At 41.1% G+C, this 23,596-nt stretch overlaps 3 protein-coding genes across 4 annotated transcripts in view; all 3 read right to left on the bottom strand.

Moving 5' to 3' along the window:
- The window catches only part of hip1rb (huntingtin interacting protein 1 related b), a 28,429-nt gene extending 14,281 nt beyond the window's left edge, over positions 1–14,148 (bottom strand). For both annotated transcript variants that reach the window (XM_080766245.1, XM_080766246.1), the window contains exons 1-6: positions 13,815–14,148; positions 2,053–2,116; positions 1,313–1,455; positions 552–608; positions 263–343; positions 54–130 (exon numbers count right to left, since the gene is read on the bottom strand). In XM_080766245.1, coding sequence (XP_080622371.1) covers positions 54–130; positions 263–343; positions 552–608; positions 1,313–1,455; positions 2,053–2,116; positions 13,815–13,907 — 515 coding nt within the window. In that variant the 5' untranslated portion in view covers positions 13,908–14,148. The remainder of the gene's footprint in view (positions 1–53; positions 131–262; positions 344–551; positions 609–1,312; positions 1,456–2,052; positions 2,117–13,814) is intronic.
- A 4,061-nt stretch (positions 14,149–18,209) lies between these two features.
- LOC308317246 (hydroxycarboxylic acid receptor 2-like) lies at positions 18,210–19,414 on the bottom strand. Its single transcript, XM_080766105.1, has one exon. The coding sequence runs from the start codon at positions 19,394–19,396 to the stop codon at positions 18,416–18,418; it is 981 nt and encodes a 326-aa protein (XP_080622231.1). The 5' UTR covers positions 19,397–19,414; the 3' UTR covers positions 18,210–18,415.
- A 2,552-nt stretch (positions 19,415–21,966) lies between these two features.
- kntc1 (kinetochore associated 1) overlaps positions 21,967–23,596 on the bottom strand; it is a 42,969-nt gene continuing 41,339 nt past the window's right edge. The window contains exons 59-60 of the mRNA XM_080766996.1: positions 23,053–23,142; positions 21,967–22,330 (exon numbers count right to left, since the gene is read on the bottom strand). Of these exons, the coding sequence (XP_080623122.1) occupies positions 22,253–22,330; positions 23,053–23,142 (168 nt within the window). The 3' untranslated portion in view covers positions 21,967–22,252. The remainder of the gene's footprint in view (positions 22,331–23,052; positions 23,143–23,596) is intronic.

Below are 23,596 nucleotides of genomic sequence, written 5' to 3'. Positions count from 1 at the left end.
TTCAAAAGCATGTCAGGTGTTGGAGGGGGTTTCATGGGTAGAGAAAGACTCACACATTATTGATGTCACTCCCCGCAGTGCGCTCCAAGACCTCGTCTGTCGTCTCCAAGCTGGGTCGTATTTCTGGATGCTGCAATGAAATAGATTTTTTTTAATCATGGATTCTATTCATATGAAATGATAAGTTCATCATATAAAGTATTAGATGAATCTTAGTGGTTACAAACCATGTAGGCCACTGACATGGCATGGGTGCACTTACCTTCACATGGAATTCCATCTTCGTACAGAGGAGTTTAGTGGACAGAGAAACCAGCTGTCCATATTTGTCATGTTGGTTGCCCTGGAAACCAGATGAGACAACGAACATTCAATAAGTTGAGTTTTATCTGAACAGCAGGAAGAATCTCTTATATGTCTCTACCAATTTGATCTGCCCCAACTTATCTCTCTCAGACAAATTCTTTGCAAAGCAGGAAGCAAGTTAAAAAATAATAAAAAAGCAAATAAAAACAAAGGAAAAAAGAAAGAAATCTAGAACACAGACTCACCCATGTTGCGCCGACCTCAACAAGAGTACTGTGATGTCTCATGCAGTCTTGTATACTCTGTTATGGTTTTTTTTTTTAAAGAAGATTGTGTTAATTTCATAATAGAACCTTTAGAATCCAATACAACTCAATAATTTCCTTAATTCCATCAGATGTTAGTAATTAAGACTCATATATTGACAGAAGAATGTTGAGATTCAATCAAAACGATGTTGTGGGTACGTGGTACACTTTGGACCATAGAGAATCCCCCATGACTGAATCATCATTGACGCAGAGAAGAAAGCTTGTATTTCTATATTTTTGAATCTTTGCAAAGTATGTAGTAGACGATCCACTATGTAAAACATTTTGAATGATGTTTAATATGCAGAATATTGTTCAACATGCCCATAAATCAGGTTGAGAGTGGTAAAGTTGGGTTTTGGACATAAAAGGTTTCCACCAGACCACAATATCATTGGCTGGAATAGTCAAAACCTGGTAGACAGAACGGGTTAGCCCATTTCGGGAGGGAACCCCTTTTGGTGTTAGCATTATGTTGTGCTTTAGCTATTGAAAAATAGCAGATCTACAAGCTCATAGTGCGCCACCGAGTGGCGCGCTACGAGCTTGTAGGTCTGCTATTTTTGAAAACTGTCAGGATTTAGAAGACATTTTTAGAATCTGATCTCAGGTCAAAATGCGTTAAAGAACCACCATTCTTCTGTGTGTTAGAATCTGATCTCAGGTCAGAACGGGTTAGAAGGTTCAGCACTTACGTTCTGGTGGCCATCCCGCAGGACTTTGTGCAACACATGGCAGAACTTCCAGCAGAGGATGGAACTGCTGTTCAAGGGAAGGCCTAAGGCGTAGGACCAGAAGGTGTACGCTCCCTTCTCCCGGTGTGTCCCCAGGATGATTCCTGTGGTCATTGTAAAGGAAAGGACAAGTGCCACACAGGACCGCTCACTCCGTTCTTATTCTAGAAACTAGATGGTTGCCTCAGATGAAAAATCAATAGTTGATGACATTTTGGAGCGCCCGAAAATGTCAGCTGGGTATACCAGCTGTCTCACTAAGAAGATGCCAGAGATGCATTGTATAATTTCACTGGGATGGATAAACCAGGTACAACCTCAACTGCACATTTCTACAGATAGCAAACTTTTATTTCATATCGAGTCTCAACTGATCCTCAAAATAAACACTTTTTGAAGTGGGCTGTGCAGACGCCTCAGATACAGTCCCTAATGTACTTGGTTATTTAAAACTTTTACGGTTTTGTTAATATGCCGTTTAGTTCTGGTCCGTTTATGTTCGGTCACAGTCTTTAAAAAAGGAAAAGAAAAAAACAGTGATATATAAAAAATGAAATCATTGTTTATAAAATATTGAGCTAACAAGACAACCACTTAAATGCAAAAGGACAGTTTAAAACAAAGTTATTTTACTAACAGCACATGCAAAATGGACTAGCTGATGATTAGTTTAGGGTTTGTAGGCTTCCACAAAAGGATACGGCGTGCATGCTTCTCTTTCACAGGTGCCTCAGTAGCGTTGATGGCTTTGCTGATGCTGCTTAACTACAGTGGAAGAGAGAGGAGAAGGGAAGAAGCAAGTTAATTCATAGAAAAATGTACAAACTATACAAAATGTTTTGAGTCCAGATAAATGTATATGCCTCGTTACCTTATCCAGCAAAACAGAAAGCTCAAGTACCAGCGAGAAAAGGGCTACCATTATCAGCCTATTTAATGATTATTATGTTTTTTGTTTTGGGGATTTTATTTAGAGGAGAGCGTAGAAACAGGAAAGCGCAGAGAGACAGGAAACACAAGACAGAAGGAGAGGGGGTACATACAAGACAACTCATCTAATCCTTGCAACTCACATAGAGCAATGAGCATGTGGTCAGTGCCCCAATTGGTTGAGGCAAACAGGCACCCTGTTTGTCACTCTCGACTTTTAAAAGGCAAAACCTGTTTGAGCCGCACGCTTGTGTACACTTAGTCTGATGACTCTACAGCAGGAGGGGCAGGGTGTTTTCCTCAAGCATGTGACACTTCTCCATCCTCCCATTATTATCAGCTGTAGTGCTTTGCAGTAGATGTTGCAATCCCTGGGTTTGCTTTTAAGTTTGCATCACATTATGTACACAGAATTACAGGGGGAGACAGAGTACAGCCAAACGTATATTTTTAGAAGGTTATAGTAAAGACAGGAGTCAACTAACTAGAGAATTTAAACAGCAAAGAACAAAATATGGCTAATGTACAGGAAACTGCTACAACTAACTGGTGGATATAATTATGTTCAACTGATATTCAGCCAAATCTTTATGGAGGACTTGTCTTGAACAGCAGGTAACCCATTCCACATAACTGCTGTAGAGTATAAAAACAACCATTCAGCTATTGTAAGTGTGAAGCTCCCTTTGGAGGAATAACTTTGTACTTTACTAACCATAGAAAATGTAATAGAAAATGTAATTGACTAGATATGTTGGTACCACCGCACCTTACAATACTGCCTGGACCATACCTATTTTCATGTGATACTCTCTCCTCCCGTCTGACCCACATGAGGCAAATCAGTTAATAATATGAGCTAGCACAACATTCTTTCAGACTCAGTGCCATAAACAGATGAGCCCTTGGCTCTCACCCTGTGATTAGTACACTTTTACATCAGTCAGTATATCGTAAGTAAGGTAGGATGAGATTGCTGCTGGACTCCTGTTTGTTTGTTTGTTTGGGTGTGTCCCCCTATCTCTGAAGAGATGAGGCATGTTGTTAACAGCATTCCAAGCATAGCCTTGCCAAGACTACCGTGTTCCAGACCCAGAGGAACGCACCCAGGGTGCCGGCCCGATTCCGGCGAGCCGCCCACGTCCGAAACGGTTGATAAATGACAAAGTCCCTCTACTATACCCTCCACTGTACTGTACTGTACTGGCACACCCGAAATCACCATATATACAGTTAATATGTGCGTGTGTTGCGCACAGGTGGTGAAAAACAACCATGCTGTTTTGGTGGCCAGACGCACCCACCCAGCCACCCACACACAGTCACTTAAGGAAGTGGTTGCACCACTTTAAAAAGTATGTAGGTGTTGTTGTCAGTGACAGGTGAGAGTGAGCATTGATAGATTACATCCGTCTGCTTTATTCAGCCGATAAGGAAACTGAAAACGAAAAGAGACTCCATGTCAACAATACCATGGGACACAGAGCTCTACTGCTGGTCCCTCTGGCACCTGGTCCAGCAGGTAAAACAAGTGTAGCTTAATGGGAGGAGGAAGGGAGAAGATGACTGAGAGGCTGAATTACAAAACTAGTAGACACCACCACAGCACATGACCTCTAGATGAATAACAACAAGAAATATCTGATTCAACATCGGCCATGTCTGCTTATTACAGTCTGGTTGTCAAGGTCACCCCAATTCTATCAAACACCATACAAATGTGTAAATTGCTGATCACTGATCGGAGTGAATATTGGCCGATCACCGATCGGTGGCCGATTATCGGAGCATCTCTAGGTCCTACATAGGAATCTTGTTCTTTGGTTGACTTTTTGGATTACGTTGGTGGCCATTTTAGCACCGGAAAGATTTGCCTCCAGGATGGAGGAAGGTAATTTGATCTTTTCGTGTGATAATATTGTCACCACTATTGTCAACTGGATCAATATGCAAATCATCATGCTTAGCCTGGTTAACCTGTAAGGTTAAACAGCACTGGTATTCATAAATAATAATACACTTTCAACTGAGGCGTGAGATGATCTGTTAGTTGTATGATGGGCCACAACATACGACGTGCACACAAATCTGTGTGTCGACTAGATGAGGACATGTGGTCATGAAATCTGAAGTGAAAACGCGAAAACTTTTTAATAAAGGTGACCAACATCGTTTTTATGACATCGCTCTGTAGGAAGTGAGAAATCAAGGAATGGGTCTGTGAGTAGTCACTGTCTGTCTGTCTGTCTGTCTGTCTGTGGCTCGCAAACCGCTGCACTGATAAGCATCAAATGTCTTGTGCATGACTGCACACTGCCAGTGGGCTAAGGAAGTACCTCCTCCATGCATCTCTTTTTCTATGCTTTCTATTTTTTTTTTTATACATGTATTATGTAACCTACATTTTAGAATATATGGCAACGGTGGTCGAATCGGGCTGAAATATTGCCCAAATATGGAGTCATGCAGCATAGATATGTCATAGATGATATTGTTAAACACAGTCTTGTGAATGATGGACTGACAAGAGTATGCATTTCTGCCTGTGGCCAACATCAGTGTATGTCTGTCATCAGAGTACTTTCACCACCATGAGATAAGGATCTCGTGGGCACGTCCATCTGTCTATTGGCCAGAGTGCATTCTGGGATGGATTGCAATAGTGATTGGGCCCAAACAGATGAACGCTTCCGTTGAACGCGCACGAGTGTGCGTCCGTCGTGAACGTGCACAATGATAGTCAACGGACCAGCGCGTTCATGTGTTTGGGCCCATGCTGCAATACCAAATTCGGCCACTATGTCCATTTCGCCTCAGGGTTTCCTCTGGGTGCCGTCTCTATACTCAAATGGACAGACAGATGGACGGACACACAGACAGAGATGGACAGGCAGAGTGCAAAACAAACTCTCTCCCCATGCCTTCGGCCTGGTGGAGACAAAAGTAAGTGACATTGAGACATGTCTGTGGCCTGGTAAAAAAAAGGGTTTACCAGGTCACAGACTTTGAAGTCTAGAGCTACTGTAATCATAGAACAACTTCTAACCACATGACAAGAGCATCAGGTAACACTATCATAAATGTCAAGCAATAACAAGAACGAAACTACAGGAAAAATACTGTAGCCTATTCTAGCTATTTAGAGGCACCTCCAATAATAATGAAGAAAGTAATGAATCATAACACAGCCATGGAATGGTAAAAGGTGATGACCAACAAACTGAACATGTCAGATTTGTAATGTCCTATTCAGCATATTGGATGAATTGGCCAAGGATGCTGATCTGTGAGGGGCACTCTGGTGACGTATAATAGACACTTGCTCAGAAACTGACGTAAAATTCTCCATTCATTATCAATGGGAATTAAATGTTTGTGTAGGACGTTTGTGAACATACACCAAAAGTTGGATATAGGGTAAACAATAAACAAACATGCCTACTTAGAATGAAAGGCATGTCTGCAGAGAAGGATCAGACGCCTTTTAGGGTACAGACTAAAGTTCACTACATTAATTAGGGAAAGAAATCAATAGATATATCAGTCTATATGTGCCTTCCTGTTCTCAAACATATTTGAACGGGTCCTTACAGTTTACATACTTTACTGACAATTCATTAGATAATGCCTCATTCATATAGATTGATGCTTTTATTTGTGCAGAACATCTACCTTGTTTCAAATAATTATGTCGCTCTGTCACCTCATTGCATTTGTGTACTGTGTGGACTCATGACACAGAGCAGCTATGTGAATTAATGGCACAAAAACAATGGTGTGGGACAACCAAGGAATGGATGCGTGTGTAATGACAACTAATAGCAGATTGATTCTTATGCTAATAAATAGCATAAGAATGAAGTAATATGCTTAATATGGGCTCCGCTCTACTATGAGGGGTGCTGGGGTTTGCTGTGGAAACTCGACAACAGGGGCAATTCTGCTAAATAGAACCTTTGTATATTTTCCAGTCTATGTGCAAACAGTGCCCACCTGAAACCTATACCCTAAAATCTTGAGTATTCATCATTTATTTCTGACAGTGAACAAATATACTTTTAAGAACAACTTGAAATATATTAGTGCTGTATTCCTGTACTGTATGTTCTGCTACCATGATCCACAATTTTATTTGAGATCGTCACTGTATAACCAAGTAATCGATGATACACAGTGAGTAAAAGAAACCATAACAGAACAGCATATGCATTTTTGCAGCAGATCCTCTTATTCTACATCAGGCTCTCTCCTTTGCCTCTGTTCCTACAACATGATTTCCAATCTGTATAAAATGGTTTACACATTACAGTTTTTAATATGTTCAAACATCATCAATCAAGCCACCAAACTCTGGACTCAGAAAGAACTTTCATCTACCCATAAACATAGGCTGGTTATGCCCTGTCTCTTTGTACTGTAGCCAAATACCCAATCAGATATTCAGGAGCACATGCCCCGAATCCAGAAAAACCCATAAAGGCCTCATTTACAAGTAACATGAAAGTCACCACAGACCACAAGTTGACAACCCCTCCTCAGTCCTCGTCCTCCTCACCAGCAGCACACCAAAACACACACACAGTAAGAAAACAAAGCACAGAAGGGCTCCTGTGGGCCAAAACCAACTGGCATAGAGTGAGAGTGACAAAGGAGAGAGTAGACTGGCCGCCCCTCCTGAGGCAAATTAGACTGCTAGTCTCTGGTTTACACAGGGCAAGTACAACGGAATAGGATGGAGGGTTATATGACAAATTTGACAATGAGGGGTTTGTTGGGGGAGGAAGGCCGACAGCTGGAGTAGAAGATTGGGTTGGATGGGGCCCACACTTTGGCACACAGAGACTGGCACTGAGGCCTTAGCAGATGGCCATTGAGCAGCATGGCCACAGGGAAACTCTCATAATATATTCAGAATGGCTGTCACTCAGAATGGCAAGGAAGAAGACTATGAGATTTGTCAAGGAAAATAGTACATGTGGGGGAATCATGAGGGTGATCAACACTATACTACATGAAGTGTAGTACATTTTCAATCACACGCTTTCATTCCTAGTCCCCCATGTAAACCAGGCCACTAAAACGGTCTTCTTCCACCTCAAGAACATTGCCCGTCTCCGGCGTTCTCTGTCATTCTCTACAGCTGAAACACTCATCCATGCTTTCATCAGTATCCTCCATGGCACCGCCTCCAAAGTGGCAAAGTCCTCAATAAACTAGTTCCAGAGACTACATTACACCAGTCCTCCACGACCTTCACTGGCTACCGGGCAAACAAATAATCCACTTCAGCCTCCATTCGTAGTACCGTATGTGAGGCGACATAGCTTTTGCCGCCCCAACCCTGTGGAATGCACTTCCCCAATACTCTCAGAGAAGCCCACAACATCCAAAGTCCAAACCTTCAAAACCACTCTCAAAACCCTCCTCTTCAATATGGCTTTCTGCAGCCAACTCTTGCACAATAACACCAGAAACGCTGGGCAAGCTGAAAGTGCCATGTCTGCTTGTGTACACAAGTACATGTACAGTATTTTACTATTTTTGTTATGTATTTTTGAGGGGCGCTAGCCCCTCCTATACACAGGTATAATGTTTGTCTTGTAAACACCATTGACAATGAAGGAAGAATTTACATCATAATGTGTCATTTACGTCATATTGTTAACCCATTTTCAATGATAAACTGTTTACCGCTCACAAAGAAAGGCTCGGTGCACGTAATCCAAAGAGCTCTCTGTGGTTTTGACCAGATGGATATATTAAGCTCTTCATTTCTGACTTCAACATGCCTCTCGTTCAAAATATGAAGCGATTTAGGGTGTGATATCTTTTCATGTAAACATCATTTAACAGTTGGAAGTAGATTATAACTGATTCCCAGTCTATTGGTATGAAAGTAGCTGCTACAGTAGGCCTATATTACAATTTACGCACATTATAGAAATTATACGCATCGTATGTATAAAACAAGTGGACAACAATTCATTGTTGAGACCATGTTGAAAATATATTGTAAAAATCACCCATGTGAAGTGAATCCACAGAAAAACAACTCCGATTAGGCCTAATCCAACTTCATATCAATCCCTGAACAGATCATACATAAAGATATCATAACCACACTCAGGCCAAGAAAGCTAGATCGGCGATGAAAGCCATACATTAAGAAACTTGCTCCAGACATTCTAGAGTCTCTAGACCAAATGATCAACTGTCAACTGTGTCGCTGGATGGCTGCCCAACAAGTTATGGTAGGTTTGCGTCCAATGCAGTAGTACTTTCCCTCCCCTGACACAGAAATGAGTGAGATAGGGAAAGCCAGCCTTAATCCCCGACGCCAGCCATAAGGCCTAGTACCAGGCCAGCCATAAGGCCTAGTACCAGGCCTGCCATAAGGCCTAGTACCAGGCCAGCCATAGTACCAGGCCAGCCATAAGGCCTAGTACCAGGCCAGCCATAAGGCCTAGTACCAGGCCTGCCATAAGGCCTAGTACCAGGCCAGCCATAAGGCCTAGTACCAGGCCAGCCATAAGGCCTAGTACCAGGGCCAGCCATAGTACCAGGCCTGCCATAAGGCCTAGTACCAGGCCAGCCATAAGGCCTAGTACCAGGCCAGCCACTGGCCTAGTACCAGGCCAGCCATAAGGCCTAGTACCAGGCCAGCCATAAGGTCTAGTACCAGGCCAGCCATCGCTTTACTGTGCAGACAGACACTACACAAACAAATATCACAGTCTGCATTCATACCCTCCATCCGTGAAGCATCTCCCTTACCTTCATGTCATCTTTGCTTTTCAGCAGCGTGTCAATGTGCTTGGACATCCTTAGTAGGAATCGGTTTGTGAAGCTGACAAAGTCAAGAAGTTCTACATCTGTACTTCTTCACACTGGTCATACTGTAATGCTCTCTACAGCAAGAGCACTTATTGTAGGCCCTTATCAGCTTAATTCAACAGACTGCCTTTAAAGCACTCGCTGACAAGGTCACACCACAGACTACAGCCCCCAGGCCATTAGCTCACATTAGACATTACCTATATGATGTCCTTCACTGGTAATGAGGTTAATAATCTTACATTTCAGTTACCGTACTTTACTTTCACTAGCATCCCTAGCAGCAGCTAAATCATCCAGAATGTGTCATGGCAGTATAAAGTGCAGCAGGCAAAACAAAAACATGTTGGTAGGTTTAACAGCTCTTTAATTTGGACAATAATGAAAACTTTGTATTAATAAGGGAAAATTAGCAAAATGTGTGGCAAATCTGCAAAAAAAAATGCTTACCACTAGCTTTCTTCACAAATGTGTTCATAAAGGTGTCTACTATCACATATAAATTTGTTCCAACTCCCTTGGGAAACTTGGTGACAGCTAGCTGCTGAAAGTTGGGGTACCATTATCAACCAATATAAGGCAAATACATCCTAATTTCATTATACTTTAAGCAACATGTGACATGTCAAACTAAGGGGTTTCCATGATGCTGAATCCATTGCAAGCATTAGTTTTGCACAAAAAACAATCCTTTGCCTAAAAATGCCGTCATCACAAATGTGATGAGGTCAGCACATTTGGGCACATTTGGGAAAGTGGCTATGGTCAAATTTAGCTGAAAGAGTATTTTCGTGCAAAACTAGTGATTGGAATGGATTCAGCATCACGAAAACCCCCTAGTTAGTCACATGCTACGTAAAGCATAATGATGTTTTTTTTTTTAATTGCCTCATATTGGTTGATAATGGTACCCCAACTTCCAGCAGCTGTCACAAAGTTTCCCAAGGGAGTTGGGTTGGAACAAATGTATGCTATAGTAGACACCTTTATGAACACATTTGTGAAGAAAGCTAGTGGTAAGCATTTTTTTTTGCAGATTTGCCACACATTTCTCTTCTTTTCTCCAACTATATCTGAAAACCCCCAACAATCTGGGAGCTCAATGACATGGCTTTTCTTATGTAAACCTTAAGGCAATAATCCTAGCATAACATGCAACAATGTCAGGTTTGCCCCTTTGCTTAAAAATACTAGCAAAATACTAGCCTACATGCTGCTAATACAAAACAGACAGATTATAGTGGATCGAAACATCCTCTCTAAGCCGAAACCAAACATCTGATATTAGGAGGGCATTCAGCATGTCTGAGACTCTGTGTTGACTACTCTCTATAGAGAGACCCTTATGAATTGCCAAGTCATCCCACTCTCCCCAGCTCCCAATTTGTGAACACTCAATTGGCATGACAGTTTGTGTTCCTTACTCTCAAAACAGTCTCAGCAGTGTGTTCTTTGTCTATTAATAAGGTGAACCATTCCATCACCAAGTCCCCTTGGTGATTCCTTACTGTATGCCTGGATGCATGGTCATTGCTTAGTGACTATGGGGACAACCCTTGGGATTTGGAAAGGTTATACACATTAACATGGTCCGCTAAGCATCTAATTCACGCCAGAATTTTTCCCATTTGAGCTGGACAGGCCAAAAATGCCACCTGGGACAAGGAATAGGAGATTGAAAGAAACAGATATAATGGATTATTATGGCAACGACGATCTAAGATGGACGATCCAGTGCTGTGACAACAACATAGCTATAACCAGCTAACGTAAGTAGCATTATGGCTCGATAGATCGAATGCACTATAAAATCGCACTTGCCATTAATCAACGGCAATGGCGGTAAGCGTAGTATCAAAAAATAGGCCTCAATTGACCTACATCTACGGCAATGGCGCTGAAATTAAGTATGCTTCTAGAATTGCTGTGGAGGATTTTTTTTAAACATAGGAATATTGAATGCCATGCCATGCCATGAGATGAAACCCCTTATAAATAGTATATACTGTAATCTCTAGATTGTACCCTGTAATATTTTTGCTGCTTTTAATTGCTAGACAAAACGTTTAAAAAAAATTACAGTTAGGATATAATCCGAAAATGATGACTTGCCTACTGAAGGTAAGGAAGAATTAGAAATAGTCGTGATTGGGAGAATTGTTGAATATTAGACCGCTGGCTACATAATATTTGAGTTGCCTACAGCTGATATCAGAATTACAGGAGCACTTTTGTTACCGATTATGATTTGTGAGGTGATCACACTTCATTCTGGTGGTGTCACTCGCCGTTTTAAAAGCTAACAATGCATCTTCTTTCTTGATGCGCTGTTAGTTCGCTTCTGTTCATTTCAGCGAGCGACACCAAACAAAATATCTATTAGACTCAAGTCTGTTAATACAGTGTGTTCTGCTACTCAGTGCTCCCATCCCCCTTCCTCTCATGGGTGCGTGCACTCACTCACTCAGGCAACGGCGAGTCTGGAATGAGGGAAAGCAAACACACCACACACATACAGAGTGTAAACACCAGGCACTGTGTGGGACATTTGACCTTGGTATGGAGGTCAAAACAGGGAGGTAGGAGGGAGGGAGGAAGAGAGGGGCCGAAAGAGAAAGAGCGTGAAAGAAACGTCATGCTCAAATCATTTGATTCAGCATTATTCTGTAAGTCAGTGAAAATAACTGAAGAATAACTCCTCTCATGTGTTGCATTATTTATTACCCCCTAATTTACTGGTTATTCCGATTAAGTCCTCCCCACACAAATTAGTTGCTACTACTGTTGTTGTTCCCTACTGGCTCACCTGCCAATGAGGAGCCCCCACAACCGTGAGAACATAGTCCTACTCCTCCCATTCAACACCCCATGCTGACTGTCGCCGCCCTAGCCCAGAGGAGAATGTGCAGTGACAACTGACAAAGATCACTCTCCACCTTCCCTTTGCGCTGTGGCGGACAGGTACTTTACTCCTACACCACCTGAGCGCCCTTTATTATTATGCAATATTAATATCTGATATTGGTTCGACACAACTTCATCAGTGTGTCACATCACACCCTTTATCAATTCAGCCCAGTCCACAGCATGAGAATACAATGGCATTGAGTTCAAGCAAGCAGCAGAACATATCTGTTTAATTTTGCAGCACAAAAGCCTGCTTCATTCTGTTGATATAACAAACAACCCCAGAAATTGATTCTACCTGTCTTTATATAAATAAAGAAACAAATATGCAGACACATGATGCACCAGCACCAACTAACAACTCAGTAGCACCATCTATGGACAGAAGCCGGTGCCTGAAGGCCTCTCCAGACAGCCCAGTCTTGTTTCAACATTTCTCCTGTCTAAAGATAAGATCAGCAGTAATAAACTCAAACTGGCTACTCAGGTACGCACATTTTTTTTAAATAATGGGGTCTTATAACCAGGCTAGAATTGACCTTTATTAAAATGTGATCAGGTAAATGGATTGACTGCCTGATAGGACTTGTCCTGTGTCTCCTAACACAGGACAAGTCCAGTTTCTTCAAGATGTGGCATGACATTGCACTGTAAGAAGAATTTCATACCATCAATCACCACTTTTAAGGAGGCTGTCGTGTCTGTCAAGAGAATCTTTAATATCTCTACAAAGCTGGACATTATAGCTCAAAATTTAAACTTTTGTCCCCAATGATATAAACAGACCCACTGCCAGCATCCGTCTCAGTCAGCTACCAAGGCAAATTGGTGTGTTTTCTCTTGCCTGTTTCTGGAGATAACGTCAGTTTTACTTTGACTAAGCTGACCGAAGTTGCCAAGAGGCTGAAAAGTTGTATGAGTAATGAGACACACCCATTCCTACAGTGGACAACCATTACAACAATAGAACATGACTTCTATTGTCTGTCTCTGTAATGTCTGTATCCTACCTAAGCAGTTACATGGAGGATTCACCAAAGAGGTGGCTAATGGAGGAAGGGTTGTCAAACAGGAAGGACAACATGAAAGTAAGCTATGATGAGTAGCCTACTCAATAAACAAACAAAAAAGGCTAAATGGATTGTCTTTGCTGCTGAAAACCATTGTCTTGAACTTGAACAATCACCATACCGTATGGTCAACAACCACTAACGAAATTGTCAGTGAGAAGAAACTCATACAATGCACACCTCTGACAACGGATACTCTTGTGTGATTTCATGTCTTACTTAACAGTGGCTTCTCAAAAGTCACCGCCTTTCAGTTCATTATGTAATAATGGCAGTTGAAAAGTAGAAAACATTGTCAAATAATGATTATCTATTCTATATAGCATGCCTAGTCGCCGAGATTAAAGCCACAATGCTGACAATAATGCAGTTTAGTACAGCCCATTTTACTCGGCTAATGGTTCCTGTCAATTTTGAAATAGTCTACGGAGCTTGGTTAAATGCGTTTGTTAGCCTTGGATCAAGAAATACTGTCTTCAAGGCTATATGTTTGTATAAATATTCACAATTTTATGTTTGTAGGCTATGAAAGGAGCCTAATATGCCTATATTAAATATACGTACTGGGATGTATCATGTGTACTGTTAACATTACACATGTACACAGTCTCAAAATAGGCCAAAATATCCCGACGAGTTTACCTGCCATGATAAAGCAAGGTTTTGCTACCAAATCATCACCACGTCTGCCTACAAAGCAAACAGTGTTAGCATTCATTTACCTGCTGTTTATCAAAATGCTCCCTCTCCGCACCTAAATGGGTCTCCGTCCTCTTGCTTTTCACCCTAGAAGGCACCTGTCTTATGGTATTCATGCTCAATTGGTTATCGCAAGGATAGCGACGGATTTAGAAATTAAAATGTTGAAAATCCAAACGTATTATTCGACGTGCGATATGTATCTTATCTCCTGTAGCAGCGAGATGTGCGCAAACAATGCAGTCGTCCAGTCATTTGAAAGCCGAGTCTGGATTCATAGTAGATGATGCATAGCGGTAAGGTGGTAGCCTTCAAGGTAGCCTTGAAGGAAGAAAAACGATATGTGACTGTGAGCGAGACAAACGTGTTTGCATTTGCATTACGTGGACGGATCCTCCCCCCAAATCGTGGAAGGTGTCTGCCCAACTCACAACTAGGCTACAGATAGAGGCAGATAGGCGGGCTACACTAATACAAATGCGAACATTCTATCCGACCCCACCAACATGCATCACTTTGATCTTTCAAATGAGTCAGCATTTGACCCATAGGGTAGACCGTAGACATGAGTGTAGAGTAGGCCTAGACTGTGTTAAGACGATGACTTTATTAGGCTGTCAAAATCAACTTCACATTTTTACTAAATAGGCTATGGATCACCCCCTTTTCGACAGCCAAGAACCATGAAAACCACATTTGAATCATGGGTAGAGGGTCCCAGGGGGAATTGCGTGCTTGGAGTAAATACAATGTTTGTAACATTTTAGCCATGTTATAGTGATATTGTCTTTATAAAAAGGTGAGGGGCGCTCTTATCATTTTACCAGATTAGGTGATGTAATGATGATGTAAAACAAACGGTGCCAACACAAACATTAAATTATCTTTATTGTTAATGAGATTTAATGTTTGTGTTAGGGACAAGATTATGTAAATTCTCCCTTCATTGTCAATGGCGTTTTTAAATCAAACATTGAACTAAAAACAAACGTGTTTGTGTGTAGTGACAATTTGATGGAGTTAAATCCTTCAAAATAAGGTTTAATGGACATAAAAAGCATTGATTATTGGTTAGGGTTTCATGTCCTTCATAAGCCCTGCCCAGATCATCTTATCCATCCAGCTTGCTATTTCTAGACTGGATTTTCACGTTCACTGCCAGTTGGAGCAGTCACCCTGTCATTCTGTTCCAATTAAGGTATGCAGGTGCACGAAGCAGAAGGGCTGATGATGGGACAACAGGAAAACAGAACAAAGGGATGTTCTTTGCACCACTGACCAAACTGGCTCTCTCACATTCTTCCCCATGCAAGGCCGAACATTGACAGACCACATTGACAGCATATCTTTAACCAATGAACCTATTCCCTATTCTGGGAATGTCATAGAGGAACATTTAAAAACAAAAAAATCAGCCAAACATTTGGCCAAAAAATAGCAATCTACAAGATCATAATTTGTCAGAACATGCTGAGTTGTGAGCTTGTAGATCAGCTATTGTCAGGTCAGGGAAGACATTTCATGTACTGTAAAGGAAGGGAAATGGAGGGCAGGAACTAGGTAGCCTTCAGACCCCTAGGGGATCTTGGTCAACAAAGCATAGTTTATTAAGTGGTTAAACCGGTATGGCCCAAATCACAGCCCTGGTTAAGTGACAGAATAATATATAGCATCTTTGCCTATGGTATATTTCTACTTTTAAAAGTGAGACAAACTATCATTGCAGGTAATATGCTGTATATCCTGAGCAACGGAATAAATATCCAAACATGCAACCAAGGATTAAAGATTGAAGCTTTATTTGTCGCATAATCATACAAATATGTGCAGTGAAATATTGGTGACATCCACAGACTGTGTTGATATAAAATTAAACAAGATATATATAGGCTAATAAAGCAAGGTATAATAATACTAGCAAAACCCTATAGCAGCAATAGAAATAATTAAACTATATTTGTCAATCATACAAATAGTGCAGTGAAATGTTGGTGACATCCACAGACTGTAAATATATAAAATGAAACAAGATATAGGCTAATAAAGGAAGGTATAATAATACTAGAAAAAACCTATAGCAGCAATAGTAATAATTATAAACTATGAAGTGAAGATAAATTACAATAGGCTATAACACATGTGTAAAATAAATAAAATTAAATAAACCATATCGATATACAAATCACATGGAATTGCATGATCCCAGGGTTACTGAGGTATAGAATAACCACCTTTTTGGATGTGATTAATCATAGTCTACACCGGTTTGCTTGGCACCATATTGATTCATTGATAACAGTTTGCAAAGACACACTCAGGAAAGTAAAGTATAATACAAGGTTTGCTAAGAGGATTTAAACCCAAGAAAGCCAGCATATAAAGCTAATTCTCCAAGAAGCATGGTTCATACTGTAGCTTCAAATGTGAATCACTAGAGAGCAGTAGAGATTTGCAGCCTCCCATGAATATGTGGTCTATATTCTATGTTATAGGTAGTTGCATACCTTAAGTTTCAAACATAAGTTTGTCCCATATGCAAAATATTTATTTCATAAATGTAAGGACAACCTTAGCCTAAGTGGTTTTATGCAACTGACACTGGAACAACCTCTAGTATACTTGCAACTGCTGGATTACAATTACCACCAGTAAGACGCGCAAACGCGGGAAGCGAACGCAGCTCGTACATATTTGGGTTTTGGACGTATAGCTGCTTTGGGGACTCCTTATATGGTTATGGCTGAGTCATGGTGACGTAATCACTCAGCTCCATATATGGGCACAAAAGCGGGATAGACAGACAGAAAGACAGACAGACAGACAGACAGACAGACAGACACACACACACACACACACACACACACACACACACACACAGACAGACATGATCTGCTAGGTCTCATAGTAAGTGCTCATTGCGTTCGCAATAATGCTTTGCTGCACTCAGGAAGTGCGACCAGTGCCACAGACACTTTGAAATATCAAAAACACATATAATGATACAACCCACATAAAAACCCAAGGAAAGGGTAAAAAAAAAGGGGTGAAGTGGCCCTTTCGCCCCCTCGGTCTTCCTATTGGCTGGCCTTTACACGGCTATAACTTGTTTGCAGCATGCCAGACGCCTCTGGGGCGCATGTCAAAATGGAAGGCACAATTAGTAACTCTGTCTTAGTGACAGAGTTAGTGTTGCAGCTTTCCGTACACACACACGCCAAATTCCAAAAGCCGCCCTAAATCTCGGCCACTTGCTCCCTCACACTCAGTCACTTCAGCATGGCGGTGTTACGGTGAAATTGGTGACCTGCTGAAATATGTCACAATCTTGTTGACGTCACATAATGTCAGTGTCCGAATGTTGCAGTTTGTTCATTAACAGAGTTCAACCTATAGCGCCGTAGCGGTATTTAGGCCACGTATTTAAAACTAGACTTCCATGTAAGTTGTGTGAAGTCCACAAGATGGTCACATTTTGGCAGGTCACCAATTTTGTAACATTACGCAGCTATAGCTGCGTAATGCAGCTATAGCTGCGTAATGGAGCGGAGGCTCCGCTCAAAAATAGACGCCTCATTGGCCGCTGCAGTTCTTTGGAGCTAAAGAGGGGAGGAACAATTTACACCAGGCCCGGCGTCATGCTGGTGCCAGAGGGGGCCTACAAATTCTGCCCCCTCATGTACATATTGTGGCGGAAGTGTGAAAGCCACGCTACGTTACGCTGCCACTCAAGTGATTACAGGCCATCACAGCGCATCTTTTCCGGGACTTATCAGACCCAAATGTGCGCACTCTGACTTTTCGGGCCTGTTGAGAACTCTAGTTCTTGCCGGCTGCCGGGCGTGACTGCACTAACTCTGTCGAGCTGACTCTTGTCAACTTATCCCTCTTTAAAATATAACAAATAAAGACGAAACCCATAAACAAACATTTAAAATAAAATAATCCCTGATTGGATTGGCCGATCAGTGACGCCACTAAAAATATACAATACCCGATTGGCCAAGGGGACCACCAAAAATGTCACAATTCCTGATTGGCCAAGGTAGTCACTGACATACAGTACTTGCACAAGTAATAACTTTGGGGCAGGTCCATCTAGAGTTTAAATGGACAGGTATCAGTCAAAAGGGAGACATCGAAGAGGAAGGATGGATGGGGAATGATCAACATGGAATGTCAGAACAGGTCAGCTCCATATATGGAGATCTAAGGGTTTGAGGTGAGATGTACAAGGTTCAAGGTTTCTTTATTTTGTCTCCCAAGGGAGAAATTTGTGTTGGACCCCAAGGACCCGCCCTGCAGCATACAGACACAATACAATAGACAATACAAGACAACAAAGGCACATAGTGACCCATACAACATTAAAAAACCACACACCAACATACCTAGTGGATTTTTTTTTAGAGTTGCTGGCCAATATTGATGACATCAGGGATCTCCATATATGGGTTTAATATTGACATCACATGATGTCACAAACATGAGTCATGACCATATATGGGGTGTGACCAACTGACGGGAAATGCACAATTTCATAGTTAACTGCGACCTGCGGTTGCAAAAAGAGGAAAAAGGAAAACATGCGATTACAAATGAACTCTGTTCTCAATATGTACCATTTTCATTGTTGACAGTGGCTTTCATAATTGGCTGATGGACTTGGAACTGTTTCTCGAGTCTTATCCGCTGCGTCTGCAATGTCCTCTGCTTGACGTACTCCAATAGCTTTCTTGAATATTTTCTGGAATGCAGGGCTGGAGAGGTAGTAAACAATAGGATCCAACATGCTGTTGAGATAGGTCAGGGTAATGGTAATGTAAAATGCTGTGTCCAGAACCTCCATCTGATGACAATCTTTAGATTCTCTCTTCTTAATCCAGGCCAGTAGCTCTGTAATGTTACTTGGGAGGAAGCAGATAATGAAGACGACCACCACAACAGTTATGAACCACAGAGCCTTTTTGATCTTGGCATTTTGACCCAGCTGTCTCCTTCTCAGATGACCAATGATTTGGAATGTGCAGTAGAGTATTACAGCCAGTGGAATCCAGAAGGAAAGTAAAAACTCGGTTCTATGCCACATCAGCATAGGATTGGACTCTTGCAATTTACCCTCAACCGTGAAGCTCTCACAGCGAGTTGTGTTGTTTCTTGGTATAGCCAGGAGATGAGCAGTCATTGAGATCGTGACCACCCACAGCCCAAATGCACAGCATACTGCTTTGTGGATACTTAAAGAATTGATGGAATGGTGGGGATGCACCACGCGCACATACCTGTCCACAGCAACAGCCATTAAAAACATGATACTTCCAGTGCGGTTCATTGCCAACAGGAAGAGAGAAATGTTGCAGAAAGTATCTCCAAACATCCACTTCATCCTAGAAACATAGTAGCTTGCACGGAAAGGCAGAACTACAATGAGCAGAAAGTCAGCCAGTGCCAGGTTGAATATGATGACAGTGCTGCTCTTCCAGGGTTTCAGATGGAAACAGAAGATCCAAAGAGCCAGGCCATTACCGATGACACCCAGAATAAACTCAGTGATAAGTACTGGAGGTAGCAGTTGGATGAGCAAAGTTCCATTAAAATGGCAGTGCATTTTCACGTACAGTAACTCGGTTTGTTGGATACAGGACAGGTCCACTAAATAAGCTAATTCTTATTGCATGCTTATAAGAGGTGCAGAGAAGCACTGTGGTTTGAAGGATGACGCTTTTAATCTGTCACAGGAAACCCACCAATGATTAGACCCACCCCTTAGTACATGGCAATGAGAAAAGCACTATAAATGCAGTTCATTTACCATTGACATGTTTTATTTGTTCAATTTAATTACTGGAGGCCCCACCCACCACCATGTTCACGTATCCCTCCAGCATATGACTGGACCTTGTATGGGCAAAGTTATAAATTGTGGGTTGACAGATAGTCAATGGGTGTGTCTATGAATGTTAATTCCTGAAAATGAAATGTGCTGTAGTGGTCCCAGTCAACGAACGCAAAAGGGGATTCACGTGAAAGAGGATGTGTGCCTACCAGGTGCCTACAGCCTACTCAAAGCTAGCAGATGCTGATCAGTTTCATGATGAGTGATGACCCAGACTGGATATATTCTATCCACTAGACTACCTGTGTCCTTTTTATGCCCATATATAGTATGGCGCTCTGCTAATATTGATCTGACATTTGCGCAACTTGACTGGCATTATGTACAGTAATCAGGGTCTGGTGGAGCTGCGCTCTGCTGCATGGGAGTTCAGTCAGTATACTGCAGTGATGGAACAGGTCAGTCTAAAAAATAAAAGATATCGGTGACAATGGCGAAATCATTTTCCATTAGGCATACCTATTATTAGTAGGCCTAGTTAATTTCATATGAGTGAATCGTTTAATGTATCGCCTATATTTTGGTTATTAGGATATTTTGCATAATAAGCTATAGCTTATTATGAACACATGTAAGCAAACCAACTTGGGTGTGCAGCGGAACAGCTGCCCGCAGGCATTGATTGATTTGCAGAACAGTGCATTTCCAAAGAAACTTGGACTAGTGTAATCGGACCCCCGTCCAATTACACTATATTTTCGCGACAGTGTCCCCCGGCGAGAATATGTCGGGGAATGTAAAAAATGTCTCTGACATTGAGAGAAATTAAGATTCTCAGATTTTTTTATTTTATTTTTTACAAAATGAAATGGTCCTTTAACCGGTTAGTTTATCAACTAACCGGTTAAAGGACCATTTCACCACTTTTCAACCTATCTTCATATAATAGCTCCTCACTAATAATAATCATGATAAAATGGCTAAATCCTAAATACATCTCATCTTTCATGAAATGGGACTCTGAACCCTACCACACCCGGTCAAGTAATTAAATTAAAATTGACCACACTGGTACCCTTGAGCCGTTTTAAAACCTTGGTGAGCGCACAGAGAGAAATTCGAGAATAAATAAAACTTGAATGAATGAAAGTCAGTCAGTCCCACATACAGTATGCACATGACAATATACTGCATGTGAAATTGTGCACAGCGGTCGGATATGCAGCTCTGAACAACCAGATCTCCATATATGCCTATGTTGTTGCTCTGGAGAGGGAAAGCCTGGATTTGTCTATTTTCTGTCAAGAAATTCCAGTGCAGGTGACTGTCAGAGTTTGGAAGCGCTCGTTTTCAATAACTCAACGTCCTGCTGCCTCCTCCATTAAGTGCAATTTAGAAACAGTTAGTGCAGCACCGTTGGGTGATTTCCAACGAGCACTTCCAAACTTCAATGCTCCATGCTGCTCAATGTTTTGCCACTCAGTCTCGATGAGGGGGGCGTGTCCCGGTGGAAAGGTGCTGCATGTGCATACTCTCATAGGGCTGTATTTTGCGTGTCTTAAGTACCAGGTCTTATTCCCTAACTTGAGTAAACTAAAGACCTGGAGGCGTGATCAATGCTCTTTGGCCACTCAGAATAGCCAAATGGCATTGATCACGCCTCCAGGTCTTTAGTTTACTCAAGTTATGGAACGAGTAAGACCTCAACCTCAACAAGAACACCACCTCTCATAAGATGCAATGGAAAAGTTCTAGCTGCACTCACGTGTATCAAACGTGTATCAAACTTTAAGATGCTGTTTTTCTCCACTCTTATACGATATGTGATGGTAGCGTGTCCAAGTCATGGGCATGGCAGTGTTGGCAGATGGCAACGGTTGCAAGCTAAGATTGGACAATCGCTATTGGGGGGTGGGTCTATTAAATTGAATTCAAATTAAAGTTCAAAGAGAGACAAATTTAGGCTATATTAAATATAGGTAACAGTTAAATGGCCACTTCACCACTTTTCAACTTATCTTCATATAATAGGTCCTGACTAATAATCATGATACAATGGCACAATGTTTTTCTACTCAGTCTGTGCCTCATAGGAGGGCTGTGGGCAGTTTAGAAACAGTCTTCTAGTGACATCATCATTATTCAGATTTTTTTACAAGTTGCAATTTTCGCATTGCAACTTTTCAGGACTAGAAAGTCTGCAGTTTCTATTAGCTTGTATTCCCCATCGATGATTTAAATTTTAAAGAGCTAAATAAACGTAATAACAATTCTCAGTATGATTCACGTTTTTGGGGGGATCATTTTATTCTCGTCTTGTATTTACAATGGGAAGAGTGGCAGTGTCTCAGGAGGTAGAGCAGGCGATCTCTGGCTCCCCCTGTGTTGTCAAAGTGTCACTGAACCCAAAACTAATCCTGATGAACAGGCTGGTACCTTTCATGGTAACTCTGAAATCAGTGTATGAATGGGTCAATGTAATGCACATTGTAAATAGGTGCTATATAAATGCACCATTTAACATTTTAATGTAAAAATATTAAACAATATTATCACAAACAATTTAAAGTAAAGTAGCAAAGTAGTTCATCATCAGTGTAAAAACAGTGAATCCATACTGCCCCAGTCCTACTTGAAGTACTTTGTCTTCAGCACCTTATGCTGCTGCCCATTTTGGTTGATGAATGTCAACACTGTGTCCTTGATCTGGGGAGGTAGCAATGCACAAAATACAGGTTTTTATCAGAAAAATAGTGTAACAACTAATTTGTTTCAAACAAAATGGTAAAATTAACCTAAGTCGGTAAAACGCATTTTAATTGTATTAGGAAGTATATGCTTCAGATCCAGGATTAAACTCATTCAATCTGGAATTGCTTGGAACTGCAAGTTATTTAGGAAGTATATGCTTTTGAAAAAAAATAAAATAAAGATGTCAGTGTGAGATGAAATGAATCCACAAAGTCTCAATTTGATACACATGGGTTTTAGTTGGAAGAACAGACATTCAGTAGTATGATCTGGATAATGGCTCTGCTACCCTAAACGTACTGTATTTAACACTGGTCAGACACAACATTCTGCACGGTCCAGTGCCAGAGTCTTTCCCCACACTATGACATGTTATTCTTTTATTTTCTAATCTGCTGTGTTCTCTTATAAGGCGTTCCGTCTTTATGACTGCTGTCATTTTCATGGACACTGAATATCTCCTCATTGGATCAATAAAGGTCTTTCTATCTATAGTATACATCTCTAATTGCAACTCAGCACAACAGTATTGATGCTATTAATTGTATTTAACAAGAGTAATATAACTACCGTAGGTCATTTAGAAACAATCTTTCTAACACCATCTCAATGCATGATTCTGAAAGAGAAAAATAATACAGGGGATAATAATGCAAGATGCAAAGACGGTAACTAACCTGTAATGGAATGCCAGCCAAGTCCCCACTGTTCATAAGCTCTTCTACTTGCTCCAGTATGGTCAGATGGTTAGAGTGAGAAAGGAAACCCTGCAAACAGTAAAAATAAAGTAATTGTGTAAATCAAATATTTCCTTTGTGAGAGAATAAATGCCATTTAGTATATATATTTTGATACAACAAACAGATGACAATAATAATGAAAAGATTGCTTCAAATAGGCACTGAGGCGTCACCACAGGTTTTGACTCCCAACACTATGCAGGTGCCCTCCAATGAGCCTTGTTTACTTTCTCTGCTAAGGCACTACATTCAGATTTCAGACATAATGATAACAAGTGAACTATTTCGGAATACAGTCATAAGAATAAAACTCAAAGCAGATGAATAATTAATGAATAAATCAATAAAACAGGAATATACAATCACAGTAAATATATAATTTGACTTGGCAGCTACTGGGGAAAAATGCTGTTGGTGTGTACACAATATACCAAAATTATGTACATTTGATGATGCTCCATTTTATTCCTTTTTTTGCACT

Source organism: Protomyctophum bolini (assembly GCF_963924005.1).
Source record: "Protomyctophum bolini genome assembly, chromosome: 6".
NCBI lineage: Eukaryota > Metazoa > Chordata > Actinopteri > Myctophiformes > Myctophidae > Protomyctophum > Protomyctophum bolini.
This window is presented reverse-complemented; position numbering and strand designations above follow the sequence as displayed.

Coding starts and splice junctions, on each gene's coding strand:
- LOC308317246 (XM_080766105.1), bottom strand. CDS start 19,396: ATGCACTGCCATTTTAATGGAACTTTGCTCATCCAACTGCTACCTCCA.